Below are 17384 nucleotides of genomic sequence, written 5' to 3'. Positions count from 1 at the left end.
GCGTCTGAAGCAAGTGATCAAGACAGAACTCGCTGAGTGAATGAATAAATGAATAAAGACACTCTGGGGGCACCTGGGTGGCTCAGTCAGTTAAGCGTCTGCTTTTGGCTCAGGTCATGATCCCACGATCCTGGGATCGAGCCCTGAGTCGGGCTCCCTGCTCAGCGGGGAGCCTGCTTCTCACTCTCCTCCTTGCTTGTGCTCTCTCTCACTCTCTCTCTCAAATAAATAAATAAAATCTTCAAAAAAAAAAAAAAGACACTCCCTGGATTCTTTAGACCCTACTGCCTTTAGTGCAAATGCCCCACTTCCCTGCGGAGACCCATCAGGAAGTGGAGCAGGTCTAGGCTTCCCCATCCTTCTCCTGCTCCCCAAGGGCACTTTTGGCCAATTGTGGGTTGTAGGGTTCAGTAAATCATCTTGAAGTACATGGGTTGGGTTTGAATTTAAAGCGCTTTGGTCATGCTGGAGGGCCTGAATTCTAGTCTGCTTTGCTCACCAGCACTGGCCCCCCCGTGCCTCAGTTTCTCCATGCTGTGGGTCTACCTCCCAGAGGGGCTGCAGGGACCAAAGGAGCACAGGATTTGACCCCTTCCACAGTACCTATTATCCACCTCAGAGGACCTGTCACACACTGAAGGGAGGCTGAGGGCCTGGACCCTCAGAACCACCTGCTGTGATAGTAGAGAATGCAATTCTCTTTCTAGGTATTGGCTTCGTGGGAAGCAAAAGTACCACAACTAAGAAAACCCACGAGCCTTTATGAATGCACGTGTGTGTGTACTCGTGACCGATGAGTGTGGATTTGCCACTGAATGTGTGTGTTCACAGAACATGAGCAAGACCAAGGGTGCTTATGGGGCATTTTGTCCAGTGTCTTCCTCTTACAGATGAGCCAGCTGAGACCCAGAGAGAGAACTGGTAAGTCTGGATTAGGGTCACCTGTCTGGTGCTCCTCTGGGATTGAATTATAAAGGTTTTTCCCAGCTGTAGCCGGCCTTTTATTACTATGAGTTGACATAAAAAAATGTTTTAAATTTTTTATGAATGTCACATCTAATGACATTTTTGGATGTGTGTTCTCCCAATCGTAGAGACTTTCGGCTAAGGTCTTTATGCGCATGTACACATGCACGCACCTTGGGTTAGCACGAAGTTGCCAAAGGAAATTCATTTACCAGGCTCGGTTTTTACTTTGTTGGTTGGTCATTCTGCCCTTTTTGGGTTATCTTGTGCATTCTCCCGAGAGACCGGAGAACACGTGTGTTCTCTGAAATGTCACTGCAAGCACGCTCCTCCTACAGAGTCAGCCCTGGGCTCTTGTGCCGGTGCTTACAGACCCGGTCATACTTCCTACCCACCTGCTGCCGACCTTTCAGGATGAGCGTGTCGAGCATGTTCTCATGAGGAAATCGGCTATTTCTTCAGGCATATTTGATTATAACTGCAATGTATGCACATGTACACTCGCCTATTTGCAAATGACTCCGCAATTTATTCACATTCTCTATTCAGTATGCAATGTGCCCATTGGTCCCCTTAATATCTGTGCCAATGCAAACACTCATGAATCTTTCCCCAAGTGTTATATGGAAACAACCAGAAAGCCCCCCACCTTCTTAACATTTCAGAACACGTAACAGCTACAAATAGGGGACAGCAGACGTCACTGCAAGTCCCATGAATCCCTGGTGCTTTTACTCTCTTCCTGGTCAGAGATGGGCTCCTACCTGGGGCCCCCAGCCATGGCACGGGTACAGTATTGCTGTGTGGTTCTCCAGTGGCCCCTGGTCCAAGCAGACGTCTTTCGCCTTGTTGTTTCGAAGCTGTGGAAATAGGCAAGATACCCCCATCAGAGCTCATGGGCTGGAACTTCTGCTACCCAACCCTTGTCCCACCATGCCTTGGCCCCAGCTTCTCGATGCAAAGGCCACATGATCCCCCCGCCATGTAAGGACCAAGGCTCAAATTTGTGAGGTGATCATTTTCACAAGAAAGACCAAGTCCTTCAATGGATGGTGTGGGCACCAGCCCTCTGCCTGGGACACCTCCAGCCTCTGCTTACACACAGCTACCCCATCCCCAGCACAAAAGAGGGGTTCAGGGAATGTTTGGACATAGGTACACACTAGTTACCCACTGGTTATCCAAAGTGGGCCTCGACACCAACGTGGGTTTTAATCACCCCGGGAATCATAGGTCAGCTTCTGAAGTCATTACTGACATGGAGCCATCAAAAACAATAATCCAAAAAGCAAACGAAAACCTTGCCATCATGAAAAGCCTTGGTAACATTTATTTATATATTCCAAAAATACTTACTGACTGGCCTACACTGTGCCAGGCACCATCCTAAGTGTTTGGAATGCATCTGTGGAGGAATAGCCCAAAGTCCCCAAGACAAAACCCCTGAACCCAGCGAGGCACATCTCTTTGGGAACATGGAAGAATTTGTCTAACTGGAACCTCCAGGGGCTCTGTGATTCTGCTTTGGTGTCCATCACACCCACCATGCTGCAATCTCAACCAGTGGGAAAATGCCAATGCTGTTGGTCTTATCCATATATACTCAGCCCTCTCCAGGTTCTGTTCACTATGGAAACTAAACTAATCAGGGATAAATCAAGAAGAGAGGCAAGGGGCACTTTCCTTTGGTGTGCTCAAGTTTTGTCTAGGTTCCGACAACTGAGCAGAGTTTTAATGCCTGTTTTTTTTTAAAGATTATAAAAATAATACCATCTTACTGAGATATCTTGAAAAATGCAGAATTAACAATTGTTCACAATCCTTTCCCACAATCAGTTAATTTTTCTCAATTTTGAGACAATTTAGTTTTGTTCACTTTTGACAGTAATGAGAAACTTTGCATGTAAAGCTTTGTTCCCATTTCAGCTTTTCTCAAGAAAATAATCTGAGAGGGGCACCAGGGTGGCTCAGTTAGTTAAGTGTCTGCCTTCGGCTCAGGTCATGATCCCGGGGTCCTGGGATGGAGCCCCACGTTGGGCTCCCTGCTCAACAGGGAGTCTGCTTCTCCCTCTCCCTCTGACCCTCCTCCCTGCTCTCGTTTGCTCTTTCTCTCTCAAATGAATAAATAAAAAAATCTTAAAAAAAAATCTGAGAACTGGGATTACAGTAGCAAAAAGTATGGATCCCTTAACGTTCTTAAAATACGCTGTCTGATTCCTTTCTGGAAACTTTGAACTAATTTCTATTTCCATCCATAAGATATGTAAATAACTTACTAGTCCTGAGTTTCACCATTTAAAAACATTGTGTTGGTCAAAGTACACAAACTTCCAAACCTAGATTTTGGGGAACCTAATGTACAGCATGGTTATTATAGCCAATATTACATACTCAAATTGCTAAGTGGATAGATCATCTTAAATGTTCTTACCACAAAAAAGAGATGGTAATTATGGGATGGAATGGAGGTGTTAGCTAACTCTATGGCAGTAATCACTTTGTAATATGGAACTGTATCAAACCAACACGTTGAACACTTTAAGCTTATAAAACGTTATATGTCAATTACATCTCAATAAAGCTGGAGGAGAAAAAATAAAGAAAGCTGCTCGGAAGAAAAATTCTAAAGAAAGTGGTGGAGTACTGTTTTTAACCCAAGTTTCCAAAAATTTGTGCAGAGGGGTAGAAGTGATGAATCAGACATGTTTCACAACGAGTCCCAAGCAAGTGATCTCCAAGGAACTGTAAAGCCACCTTAGGAGCCCCGCACCATATTTTAGTTCTTTCTTAGATGCTTTGAGGAAATGCTCATTGTTAATGCTTTCAATGATGCAAAGGATAAATTACATGGAAAAATTCAAACAACTTTTGAGTCAAAAAGTAATTCAGGCGAGTTAAGATGTTGAAAGCAATGAAATCTTAGAAATACCTCTACCAATGTACTTTGCTTATATTTCCTTTTTATGTCTGTACAACAGCAACATGATAAAATGTGCCTAATGAAGCCCAATGAAGCTTTTAAAATAAGTATAAAATAAAAATTACAGGTAATAAAAAATATTGTGTTAAGAGGTGAAGAAACACATCTTGCTTTTATGAATTTACAACTAATAATAAATTGGAATGTTTCATGTTTAGCAATTATTTCCCTTTTTGAGAATTATCTGTTTATTTCCCCATTGGGATCTCAAGTGGTTTTACTGTAGATTTATAAGAGCTCTTTATATATTAAGGACATTGTTTTTATGGCATATTCGTTCCATATAATGATTTCAGAATGCCAGGCTTTTAAATTTTGTTTCTAATGTTTATGCAAATAGATCTATTATTCAGGAACTTAATATTTATGGAGGGCCTGCTACATGCCTGGGACTGTGCTAAGTTTAAGGAACGCAGAGATAAACAAAACAGTCCCTGCCCTGAAATAGTCCATGGTCTGGAGAGTTAGACAAAAGGAGAGCTAGTACGATACTGAGTTTGCCAGGACAGCAAGGAGAGCATCCTCACCCCATCTGCAGGTTCAGACACTAAGAAGAGGGACTTGTAAGCCAAGGGTAAGTGGAAATATTGCTGGAAATGTTCTAGTTTTTACCCAGGTAGTTTTTTGCTTTATATTATTATGCTACACATGTATGCTTTATGCATATGTGTATTGTCTTTCACATAAATAACAGTAAAAGAAAAAAAGATGAATAAAACCAAACTAGGGGTCTTCAGGCCACAAGGACAATATGAGTCAACCATGGAATGTGAGCAAAAGGTTTGGGGGTGAATGTTTTTGTGCACACCGAGTTGCTTTTACATGTGGAAAAGCAATTATCTCATACATGGGAGAGTCAAGATATCAAGTATCCACATTTTATTTTATTTTATTATTTTAATATTTTTTATTATTTTAATAGAGTCCAGCTAATAGAGGTAAATAAACATTTAAAAAGCAAGGGAAACAAAAAACAAATGATCCAGTTAAAAAATGGGTAGAAGACACAAATAGACATTTTTTCAAAGAAGACATCCAGATGGCCAACAGACACATGAAAAGATGCTCAGTATCACTCATCATCAGGGAACTACAAATCAAAGCTATGAGATATCACCTCATACCCATCAGAATGGCTAAAATTAATAACACAAGAAACAACAAGTGTTAGTGAAGATGCAGAGGAAGGGGAGCCCTCCTGCATTGCTGGTGGGAATGCAAACTGGTGCAGCCACCCTGGAGAACAGTCTGGAGGTTCCTCAAAAAGTGAAAAAATAGAACTACCCTATGACCCAGCAATTGCACTACTAGGTATTTACCCAAAGACACAAAAATACAGATTCAAAGGGGTACATGCACCCCGATGTTTATAGCAGCATCATCAGCAATAACCACACTGTGGGAGCAGTCCAAGTGTCCATCGACTGATGAATGGATAAAGAAGATGTGGTATTTACTCAGCCATCAAAAAGAACAAAATCTTGCCATTTGCAAAGACATGGATGGAGCTTGAGTGTATTATGTTAAGTGAAATAAGTCAGTCAGAGAAAGAAAAATACCATATGATTTCACTCATATGTGGAATTTAAGAAACAAAACAGATGAACATAGGGGAGGGGGAAAAGAGAGAGGGAGATTTAACGTTAGAGATTTAACGATAAGAGATTTAACGATAGAGAACAAACTGAGGGTTGATGGGGGGAGGTAGGTGGGGGATGGGTTAGATGGTGATGGGTATTAAGGAAGGCACTTGTTATGATGAGCACTGGGTGTTGTATGTAAGTGATGAATCACTGAATTCTATTCCTGAAACCAATATTGCACTGTATGTTAACTAACTAGAATTTAAATAAAAACTCGAAGAAAAAAAATCAAGGGAAAATGACTTCCTATCTAAGTGGGTGTAGGCACCATCACTGTTGTGTGAGGCAGAAACACTGGGACTGACACCTGCTCAAAGGTTCCTGCCTAGCTTTGCCACTGTGCTGGGGTCTGCGTGTGGCACAAAGAACGAGTAGCATTATAAGCATTAAAATATAATTGTCTGAAGAATCATAAATTTTGTCACTGAAATGAATTTAACTGAAAAGCTATTCTGAAAGGTATGAAATGTAAATAAAGTAAAATAATGTTTGCATCTAAAATCCCAGTTAATGTTAACAAAGACTGAGAAATCGATGAAGCAGTCAGGAGAAAGTGTGTTAATGTTCTCGTATTAATACCACTTGACCCTTCATTATGGAGACTCAGAGATGAATAGTTTAAAAAAAATCCCTGCTGGATCGTAGGGTAGATCTATTTTTAGTTTTTTGAGGAACCTCCAAACTGTCCTCCACAGTGGCTGAACCAGCTTGCATTCCCGCCAACAGCATAAGAGGGCTCCCCAACTTCGCCAACACCTGTTGTTTCTTGTGTTGTTGATTTTAGCCATTCTGATGGGTGTGAGGTGATAGCTCATTGTAGTTTTGATCTGTATTTCCCTGATGATGACTGATGGTGAGCATCTTTGCATTACTAGGTATTTACCGAATGAATACAAAAATACAAATTCAAAGGGATACATGCACCCTGATATTTATAGCAGTATTATCTAAATAGCCAAATTATGGAAACAGCCCAAGTGTCCATTGACTGATGAATGGATCAAGAAGATGTGGTATATATACAATGAAATATTATTCATCCACAAAAAGGAATGAAATCTTGCCATTTGCAATGATGTGTATGGAGCTAGAGAGTATAATGCTGAGCAAAATCAGTCAGTCAGAGAAAGACAAATACCAGATGATTTCACTCATATGTGGAATTTAAGAAACAAAACAAATGAGCATAGAGGAAAAAAACAGAGAGAGGCAAACCAAGAAACAGACTATAGAGAACAAACTGATGGTTACTGGAGGAGAGAGGGGTGGGGGGAGGGGTGAAATAGGTGACTGGGGTTAAGGACCATTTGTCATGATGAACACCCGGGACTGTATGGAAGTGCTGAATCACTAAATTGTGCACCTGAAACTAATATTACATTGTATGCTAACTGCGATTTAAATAAAAACCTAACAAAAAAACATCAGAGGTTACCATAATGCAATTAAGAACAAGACATACACAATTCACATGACTAGAAAGATTTTTTAAAGCCAAAAAACAAGCAAGCTAAAAACTTGGGAAAGAGCAAGGAACATTAAACCCAGAAATATTCATTGGCCTGGGGAAGGACTCTCAAACAGAATTGTACATGAAAAACGAAGGACATAAATTGCAAATATAGTACGATATTCACTCTGCCTTCCTTTTTCCCACTGCTCGGGGGCCTGGTGTGGTGAAAAGAACCAGTAGGAGTGAGTGTTAGAAATAAAGTTGTCCAAATGATGGCAAATTTTGTTACCAAACTGAATTTGACTAGTTTGATTTCTTTCATTTAATGTTGTAGTCCATATGAAATCTATTTTAGCATATGGAACTCAGCAAGCAGAGAAGGAGTAATAGAAGCGAATGCCCTAAAATGTTAACATGGATCATATCTGGGAATTGGGATTTGGAATAAGTTTTGTTTCATCTTTTTATTATCTATAGAGTGTGTGCACTGAATTTATTACTTAAAAAAGAGAGAGAGATTTGCAAAAACAAAAGTCTTCTCCCCTCCAAAAATCAGACCGTGATCTCTATATTGACTCCATGGCCACCCCATTGTTCAGCTCCAGAGACGTCATTTACGCTGTCCTTCATGTGAATGGCAGGCCCTGGAGCTGTTCAGTGCACAGCCTGTGGAACTGTGCCCTTGCCATCTTCTTGAATTTTCCCATTTTTATTCTTTGATTTTTAATACTGTTTTTTCTAATTATAATATTATCATATAAACATCAGCAATAATTGGGAAAGCATAACAAAGTACCACCAGAAAGACTGCCTGTCTCATTGCCAGAGGTAACTACAACTATCAACTCCACTTCCCCATTGCTATTTTCCTACTTGCTTCCAATTTAAAATAGTAGCCAATCCAATTTTATAATCCTTTTTTTTTTTTAAGAGAGAGAGAGTGTGTGCATGTATGTGCTCGCACGGGTGGGGGGCGGGCAGAGGGAGAGGGTGAGAAAGAATCTCATGCAGGTTCCAAGCCCAGTGCAGAGCCCTAAACAGGGCTTGATCTCACAACCCTGAGATCATGACCTGAGCAGAAATCAAGAGTTGGATGCTCAACCGACTAAACCACCCAGGCTTTTTGCTTCTTAAGAATTATATCAGGGCCGCCTGGGTGGCTCAGTCAGTTAAGCTTCTGCATTCGGCTCAGGTCATGATCCAGGGGTCCTGGGATCAAGCCCTGCATCAGGCTCCCTGCTTAGTGGGGAGCCTGCTTCTCCCTCTCCCTCTGCCTGCCACTCCCCCTGCTTGTGCTCTCTCTCTCTTTTTCTGTCAAATAAATAAATAAATAAAATCTTAAAAAAAATTATATCAACATTTTTCTCAAGTCATTAAAGTTTTGTACACATCTTTTGAAATGGCTGCAAAATACTTCAAACTATTAATACGGTATATTTAACTAACCTTCAAGTTAGATTCAAAATTTTTGGTCCAAAAAAAAAAAAAGTCACTGAGATGAACAATTACTCTCAAATCTTTGTCCTCATTTCATATTATTTGCTTGGGATAAGAGTGGAGATGAAAGTGTGACTATCATTAAGCCTTTTAATACATGTGGTTCAAATTGCTTTTTAAAAATCTTGTTTCAATTTACACTCTCACCAGAGGATTTGTGGTTTTTCATATAACCAAGATCTTGCTGGCAGAGTGCCAACATATATTCCAAAAGTGAATCTTTGCTTATTTGGTAGAAGAAAAAAAACCCTACCTCAAGTATTTTACGACATATTTTAATTTCTTTGATGATGAAATCCATGAAAATTTTTCATGTATTTTCCAACGATTTGTGTTTCCTCTCGTACTTTATTTTTCTTTGGGTATGTTTTATTTTCTTATTTAAATTAATTATTAAAATTTAAATCAATTCACAGAGCTCATGATATATTAATTGTATTATCCATTCATCTACACTATTTATGGCATACATACTTCTAGTTTGACATACTGTTTCTCTATTCAGTTGATGTATAGATTATTTTAATATTTATAAGCTGAGATCCATTATTCATTTCCTTTGCATTTTCTTCCAGGGCTTTCATTCTTAGAAAGCTCTGGCCCTTTCAGAGATCAGATGCACACGCATTTCCGTATGGTTCTATTATGGTTTCTTTTCTTTCATTTAACTCTATAGTTCATCTGAAATACACTTCAGGATGTGGTGAGCTGTAAGAATTCAAATTGTTTTCTCCTCCACAGAGCTAGGCAATTCACCCAATTGTCTTACGAATAATCCATTCACTGCCTGTTATTTCTCGAGGACTCCTTTTGTTTGATCTTACTTTGATAACCCAAAAACTCCCAGACCATGCTTTTGTTTGGAACAAGAAAAGACAAAGCAATTTGGACCTGTTAGTAGTCACTGCTGGGTACCAGCTACTGTTCTAAATCTTCCCCACAGACCTGTGCAGTGGATTCAGCCTTCACAGGTCCCTAATCTTCACACGTCCCTAATCATTATATAGACTGCCCTCATGCAAGACACATGCTTCCCGTTCCAGATTCCGGATCAGGAGGGACACCTCGCCCACACCCCCCATGGTTTAATTGGCAGCTGATTTACTTCCTATAAAAGGCATCAGGCACAAAGTAGGAAAATACATAGTTATAAAAAAAGGAAACACTCTAAGTCTTAGAGAGCCTTCTTAGCTTCAGGCTGGTTGTCATAGGGTAGCCGCAGGCAGGCCTGGGAAGAAGCCCAAATGCTGCAGCTAGTGGGGTGTCTCCACTGGGTCCAGCACAGCTGTCTGCCTGTGCCCTGGCCTGACTCTATGCCAACGATTCCTCATCTAAACACACAATGCAAGGAAGCAACAAGGCTTATGTACAACCATGTTCTCAGCAGGGGTGCTGATGATATTTTAAAAATGGAAACAACATAAATGTCTGTATTTTCAAGCAAAACACAGCATACACAAAGGTAGCATTATATATAATCATTGTTAATGTTGCAGAAATGACACAGGAAAATATTCTTTGTAGAGCATTAATATTTCAAATTATTATGCATGTGGATACCATGGCTTTAGTAATACATAGATATAGATATGTTTATAAAAAGCATGTACATGTGAATATTAAAAAATGTGCACACACACATGCAGAGAGTAAAGACCATACATCAAACTGTACATATTATCTAGAAAATCAGAATGCCTACATCCAAGGCTGGCTTCATGACTTACAGGCTGAGACCTTAGGTAATTTATTTACTTCATCTAAGTTTCAGCTTCCTTTTTTTTTTTTTTAAATTTTATTATGTTATGTTAGTCACCATACAATACATCATTTGTTTTTGATGTGGTGATCCATGATCCATTGTTTTCGTATAACACCCAGTGCTCCATGCAGTACGTGCCCTCCTTAATACCCATCACCGGGCTAACCAATCCCCCCTCGCCCCTCCCCTCTAAAACCGTTTCTCAGAGTCCATAGTCTCTCATGGTTCATCTCTCCCTCCAATTCCCCCCCCCCATTTTTCCCTTCCTTCTCCTAATGTCCTCCATGCTATTCCTTATGTTCCACAAATAAGTGAAATCATATGATAATTGACTTTCTCTGCTTGACTTATTTCACTTAGCATAATCTCCTCCAGTCCCATCCATGTTGATGTAAAAGTTGGGTATTCACCCTTTCTGATGGCTGAGTAATATTCCATTGTATATATGGACCACATCTTCTTTATCTATTCATCTGTTGAAGGGCATCTCGGCTCTTTCCACAGTTTGGCTATTGCGGGCATTGCTGCTATGAACATTGGGGTGCATATGGCCCTTCTTTTCACTACGTCTGTGTCTTTGGGGTAAATACCCAGGAGTGCAATTGCTGGGTCATAGGGTAGCTCTATTTTTAAATTTTTGAGGAACCTCCACACTGTTTTCCAAAGTGGCTGTACCAACTTGCATTCCCACCAACAGTGTAAGAGGGTTCCCCTTTCTGCACAACCTCTCCAACATTTGTTGTTTCTTTCCCTGTCCATTTTGGACATTCTAACTGGTGTAAGGTGGTATCTCAATGTGGTTTTGATTTGGATTTCCCTGATGGCTAATGATGATGAACATTTTTTCATGTGTCTGTTAGCCATTTGTATGTCTTCTTCAGAGAAGTGTCTTTTCATATCTTCTGCCCACTTTTTGACTTGATTCTTTGTTTTTTGGGTGTTGAGTTTGAGAAGTTCTTTATAGATCTTGGATACCAGCCCTTTATCTGTAGTGTCATTTGCAAATATCTTCTCCCATTCTGTGGGTTGCCTCTTTGTTTTGTTGACTGTTTCCTTTGCTGTGCAGAAGCTTTTTATCTTGACGAAGTCCCAAAAGTTCATTTTTGCTTTTGTTTCACTAGCTTTTGGAGATGTATCTTGAAAGAAGTTGCTGTGGCTGATGTCAAAGAGGTTACTGCCTATGTTCTCCTCTAGGATTTTGATGGATTCCTGTCTCACATTGAGGTCTTTCATCCACTTTGAGTTTATCTTTGTGAATGGTGTTAGAGAATGGCCGAGTTTCATTCTTCTGCATGTGGTTGTCCAATTTTCCCAGCACCTTTTATTGAAGAGACTGTCTTTTTTCCATTGCATGTTTTTTCCTGCTTTGTCAAAGATTATTTGACAACAGAGTTGAGGGTCCATATCTGGGTTCTCTATTCTGTTCCATTGGTCTATATGTCTGTTTTTGTGCCAGTACCATGCTGTCTTGGTGATCACAGCTTTGTAATATAGCTTGAAATCGGGCAATGTGATGCCCCCAGCTTTGTTTTTCTTTTTCAACATTTCCTTGGCGATTCGGGGTCTTTTCTGATTCCATACAAATTTTAGGATTGTTTGTTCCAGCACTTTGAAAAATGTCATTGGAATTTTGATCGGGATGGCATTGAAGGTATAGATTGCTCTGGGTAGCATAGATATTTTAACAGTGTTTATTCTTCCGATCCATGAGCATGGAATATTTTTCCATCTTTCTGTGTCTTCTTCAATTTCTTTCATGAGTGTTTTGTAGTTCCTAGAGTATAGATCCTTTACCTCTTTGGTTAGGTTTATTCCGAGGTATCTTATGGTTTTTGGTGCTATTGTAAATGGAATCATTTCTCTAATTTCTCTTTCTACAGTTGCATTGTTAATGTATAAGAAAGCAACTGATTTCTGTGCATTGATTTTGTATCCTGCCACATTACTGAATTGCTGTATGAGTTCTAGTAATTTGGGGGTGGAGTCTTTTGGGTTTTCCATATAAAGTATCATGTCATCTGTGAAAAGAGAGAGTTTGACTACTTCTTTGCCAATTTGAATACTTTTTATTTCTTTTTGTTGTCTGATTGCTGTTGCTAGGACTTCTAATACTCTGTTGAACAATAGCGGCGAGAGTGGGCATCCTTGATGTGTTCCTGATCTTAAGGGAAAGGCTCTCAGCTTTTCTCCATTGAGGATGATATTCGCTGTGGGTTTTTCATAGATGGATTTTATGAATTTGAGGAATGTTCCCTCTATCCCTATACTCTGAAGAGTTTTAATCAGGAAAGGATGTTGTATTTTGTCAAGCTTTTTCTGCATCAACTGAGAGGACCATATGGTTTTTCTCCCTCCTCTTATTAATGTGTTCTATCACATTAATTGATTTGTGAATGTTGAACCACCCTTGCATCCCGGGGATAAATCCCACTTGGTCGTGGTGGATGATCCTTTTAATGTATTGTTGGATCCTATTAGCTAGGATTTTGTTGAGGATTTTGGAATCCATATTCATCAGGGATATCGGTCTGAAATTCTCCTTTTTGATGGGGTCTTCGCCTGGTTTGGGGATTAAGGTAATCCTGGCCTCATAGAATGAGTTTGGAAGTTTTCCTTCTGTTTCTATTTTTTGAAACAGCTTCAGTAGAATAGGTATTATTTCTTCTTTGAATGTTTGGTAGAATTCCCCAGGAAATCCATCAGGCCCTGGACTCTTGTTTTTTGGGAGGTTTTTGATCACTGCTTCAATCTCGTTACTGGTTATTGGCCTATTCAGGTTGTCAATTTCTTCCTGTTTCAGTCCTGGCAGCTTATGGGTTTCCAGGAAGGCCTCCATTTCATCCAGATTGCTCAGTGTATTGGCATATAGTTGTTGATAATAATTTCTAATAATTGTTTCTATTTCCTTGGTGTTAGTCGTGATCTCTCCCCTTTCATTCATAATTTTATTAATTGGGGTCCTTTCTCTTTTCTTTTGGATAAGTCTGGGCAGTGGTTTATCGATCTTATCAATTCTTTCAAAGAACCAACTTCTAGTTTCATTGATCTGATCTACTGTGTTTCTGGTTTCTAATTCATTGATTTCTGCTCTAATTTTAATTATTTGTCTTCTAATGTGTGGCTTAGGCATTGTTTGTTGCTTTTTCTCTAGTTCTTTAAGGTGTAGAGTTAGTTGGTGAATTCGGGATTTTTCTATTTTTCTGAGTGAGGCTTGGATGGCTATGTATTTCCCCCTTAGGACCACCTTTGTAGTATTCCATAGGTTTTGGACCGATGTGTTTTCGTTCTCATTGATTTCCATGAATTGTTTAAGTTCTTCTTTGATTTCCTGGTTGACCCAAACATTCTTGAGCAGAGTGGTCTTTAGCTTCCAAGTGTTTGAATTTCTGCCAAATTTTTTCTTGTGATTGAGTTCCAGTTTTAAAGCACTGTGGTCTGAGAATATGCAGGGAATAATCTCAATCTTTTGGTATCGGTTGAGACCTGATTTGTGGCCCAGTATGTGGTCTATTCTGGAGAAAGTTCCATGTGCGCTCGAGAAGAATGAGTATTCTGTTGTTTTAGGGTGGAATGTTCTGTAAATATCTATGAGGTCCATCTGGTCCAATGGACCATTCAAAGCTTTTGTTTCCTTGTTGATTTTCTGCTTAGATGATCTGTCCATTGCTGAGAGTGGAGTATTGAGGTCTCCTACAATTAACGTATTGTTATCAATATGACTCTTTATTTTGGTTAACAGTTAGTTTATGTAGATGGCTGCTCCCATGTTGGGGGCATAGATATTTAGAATTGTTAGACCCTCTTGTTGGATAGACCCTTTAAGAATGATAGAGTGTCCTTCTGTGTCTCTAATTACAGACTTTAGTTTAAAATCTAATTTGTCTGATATAAGAATTGCTACCCCAGCTTTCTTTTAAAGTCCGCTGGCATGGAAGATGGATCTCCATCCCTTCACTTTCAGTCTGGATGTATCTTTAGGTTCAAAATGAGTCTCTTGTAGGCAGCATATGGATGGGTCCTGTCTTTTTATCCAATCTGCAACCCTGTGCCATTTTATGGGAGCATTTAGGCCATTCACGTTGAGAGTGATTATTGAAAGATATGAATTAATTGTCATCATGTTGCCTGTGAAGATGTTGTTTTTATAGATTGTCCCTGTAAATTTCTGTTGTAGATCACTCTTGGGGTCTTTCTCCTTTTATAGAACCCCCCCTTAATATTTCTTGCAGGGCTGGCTTAGTGGTCACATATTCTTTCAGTTTCTGCTGGTCGTGGAAGCTCTGCATCTCTCCATCCATTCTAAATGAAAGTCTTGCCAGATAAAGTATTCTTGGCTGCATGTTCTTCTCATTTAGTACCCTGAATATGTCTTGCCAGGCCTTTCTGGCTTGCCAGGTCTCTGTGGATAGGTCTGACATTATTCTGATGTTCCTCCCTCTGTACATAAGGAATCTCTTCCCCCTAACTGCCCTTAAGATGGTTTCCTTGGTTCTAAGATTTGCAAGTTTTACTATTACATGCCGGGGTGTTGGCCTGTTTTCCTTGATCTTGGGAGGGGTCCTCTCTGCCTCTAGGATGTGAATGTTTGTTTCATTCCCCAGATTAGGGAAGTTCTCAGCTACGATTTGCTCAAATACATCTTCTAGTCCTCTCTCTCTCTCCACTCCCTCCGGGATTCCAATTATTCTGACATTGGAACGCTTCATGGTGTCACTTATTTCTCTGATTCTATTTTCATGGATTCTGAGTTGTTTTTCCCTGGCCTCCTCTTTTCCCTTTTTATCTATTATATTGTCTTCTAGGTCGCTTATTCGCTCTTCTGCCTCAGTTACCCTAGCTGTTAGATTATCTAGATTGGATTGGATCTCATTGATAGCATTTTTAAGTTCTGCCAATTCACCTTTCATTTCTGCCCTTACAGACTCTATGTTGCCATTAATTGATTTCTCCATTCTAGCCATTTTCTTCACAATTGCTAGCCTGAATTCCATCTCCGACATCTTGGTTATATCTGCATCCATTTGTAAATCTGCAGCATAAGTCATAATCTCTGAGTCTTTTCTATTTTGGGGGCTCCTCCTCCTAGACATTCTGTTGATGGGTGTTTGAGGGAATGTATAGAGTCCAAATTATTGACCAGAACCCAAACAAGATGCACCTGTTTTCTTGGGACCTTAGGGTTGCTGGCCTCTTGTTTTCCCAGCCTGTTTTCTGGGGGAGGGGCCTACTGCGCTGTTACTCAGGCAACCCTGTTTGGGTGGTGTTGCCCTGCCCCCTGTGGCAGGGGATGGGCTCAGTGGGAATCAGTTTTTGGGGCTTTTGTTCTCTGGTGGCTTTCCCTGGCGGCTTTCCACGTCTCTTCCGTGAGTCAGAGCAGAAGAGACGGTTTCCAACCCTCTGCCTCAGAGCAGAGACCGCAGTCTGTTCTCAGTGAGCTCTCCAGGCCACACTGTCTCCGTTTCTGTCCGTGCTGCTATAAACTGCAGCGTCCTGGGTTGTGCGCCCCTCCGCAGGGCCCCCAGTCCTCGCCTCCAGGTCAGGGCACGTCTCTGCCCTTTGTGCTTCTAAAACCGCCAGCCGCTCCCAGTTCGCCAGCTCGACCCTGCCGCTCCGGGTTTCCGCCCCGGGGGCTGTCCTAAAGTCCTTTCCCCGCTGCTACCGGTCTGCGAGTCTGTGCCCTGTCTGCAGCATGCGAGGCTGTCACTCACCGGCGGTGTAGGATCCCCACAGCCAGGCACCCTCCCGCTGCCGTTTATCCTCCGATATCTGCCCGTGGAATCAGGGCTCCCAGCTTTGTACCTCGAAACCAACCGCCTGCGATACTCTGTAGAGATCCAGATCTTCTTACATCTCAGGCTGGTTTCGTGGGTGCTCAGTGTGGTCTGGTAGATATCCAGCTCAATTCCGGGGACCGGTTGAAACAGGGTCCCCTACTCCTCCGCCATCTTTCCCCCCTCCCTAAGTTTCAGCTTCTTGATCAACAAAATGGAAATAATACTTCTACCTCATAAGGAGAGGCTAAAATGAGTTCAAATGTGAAAAGCACTTAGAATAGTGCCTGGCACATCAAAAGCACTATGCAAGTGTTGACTGCTATTCTTATTATTTTCAAAATTTTCTAAAATGCATATTTATGGCATTTGTAGTAAGAGAAAAGTCAATCTGTTGTAATGTTTAGAGAGGTGATGTCATTTCATCCTAGAAAATCTAAGAGCATCTACCCTTCTGTTGGTGACAAGGGGCTCTGACCCCCAGCACGGAGCAAAGGACAGCTCCAGTCACTGCCTGTGTTTTTTTTTTTTTTTTAATATTTTATTTATTTGACAGAGAGAGACACAGTGAGAGAGGGAACACAAGCAGGGGGAGTGGGAAAGGGAGAAGCAGGCTTCCTGCGGAGCAGGGAGCCTGATGCGGGGCTCGATCCCAGGACCCTGGGATCATGACCTGAGCCGAAGGCAGATGCTTAACGACTGAGCCACCCAGGCGCCCCAACTGCCTGTCTTTATGTACAACTTCCTGCTCTATGTCCCACTTACAGGTCCCAGGGAACCTCAAAATCAGAATGTCCCAAGCAGAACTGATCATGTACTCCATACCCTTTTGCAGAACAGGCCACCAGAACCTTTGGTCCACGCCCCCACTGTAACATTTATTATGCTGTCCCCCCACCAGCTGGTGAGAGTCTTGCTTCCAGGTCCTGCACCTCCAAAACCACTCTTGAATGAATGAATGAATGAATGACTCTATTCTCTATTTTCCACTATCAAAGCAGTCCCCAGCCTAATGCATAGCTATCCAAGCTGAGAGCATGTATAGATGGTCTTAATTACCTCCCCGTATGCAATGGTGTTATTGTATCTTCTCATTTCTGGGTACACGTGGTCCAGGTACCACTGGAAATTCTTACACTTTAAACTTTTCCTCAAGGCTCTTCTTTCGGAGACATCGCCTATATCAATTCCCGGATTCTGAAAGTAGAGAGAAGCAAGGGGCGTTTGTGACGGGGGAATCCTGGCCAGAGGAGAGGACAGGTGGCCTTCAAAGAAACCATCAGGGAGAAACCTCAAGTCCTGCACGCTTGCT

General features: G+C 41.2%; 1 protein-coding gene across 2 annotated transcripts in view; it reads right to left on the bottom strand.

Annotated features, from left to right (window-relative positions):
* GALNT17 (polypeptide N-acetylgalactosaminyltransferase 17) overlaps nt 1-17384 on the bottom strand; it is a 448158-nt gene that overhangs the window by 26396 nt on the left and 404378 nt on the right. For both annotated transcript variants that reach the window (XM_032430645.1, XM_032430646.1), the window contains 2 exons: nt 17132-17269; nt 1731-1826 (listed from right to left, as the gene is read on the bottom strand). In XM_032430645.1, the coding sequence (XP_032286536.1) occupies nt 1731-1826; nt 17132-17269 (234 nt within the window). The remainder of the gene's footprint in view (nt 1-1730; nt 1827-17131; nt 17270-17384) is intronic.

The sequence above is a fragment of the Phoca vitulina genome, unplaced genomic scaffold (genome assembly GCF_004348235.1).
Source record: "Phoca vitulina isolate PV1807 unplaced genomic scaffold, GSC_HSeal_1.0 scaffold45, whole genome shotgun sequence".
Classification (NCBI taxonomy): domain Eukaryota; kingdom Metazoa; phylum Chordata; class Mammalia; order Carnivora; family Phocidae; genus Phoca; species Phoca vitulina.
This window is presented reverse-complemented; position numbering and strand designations above follow the sequence as displayed.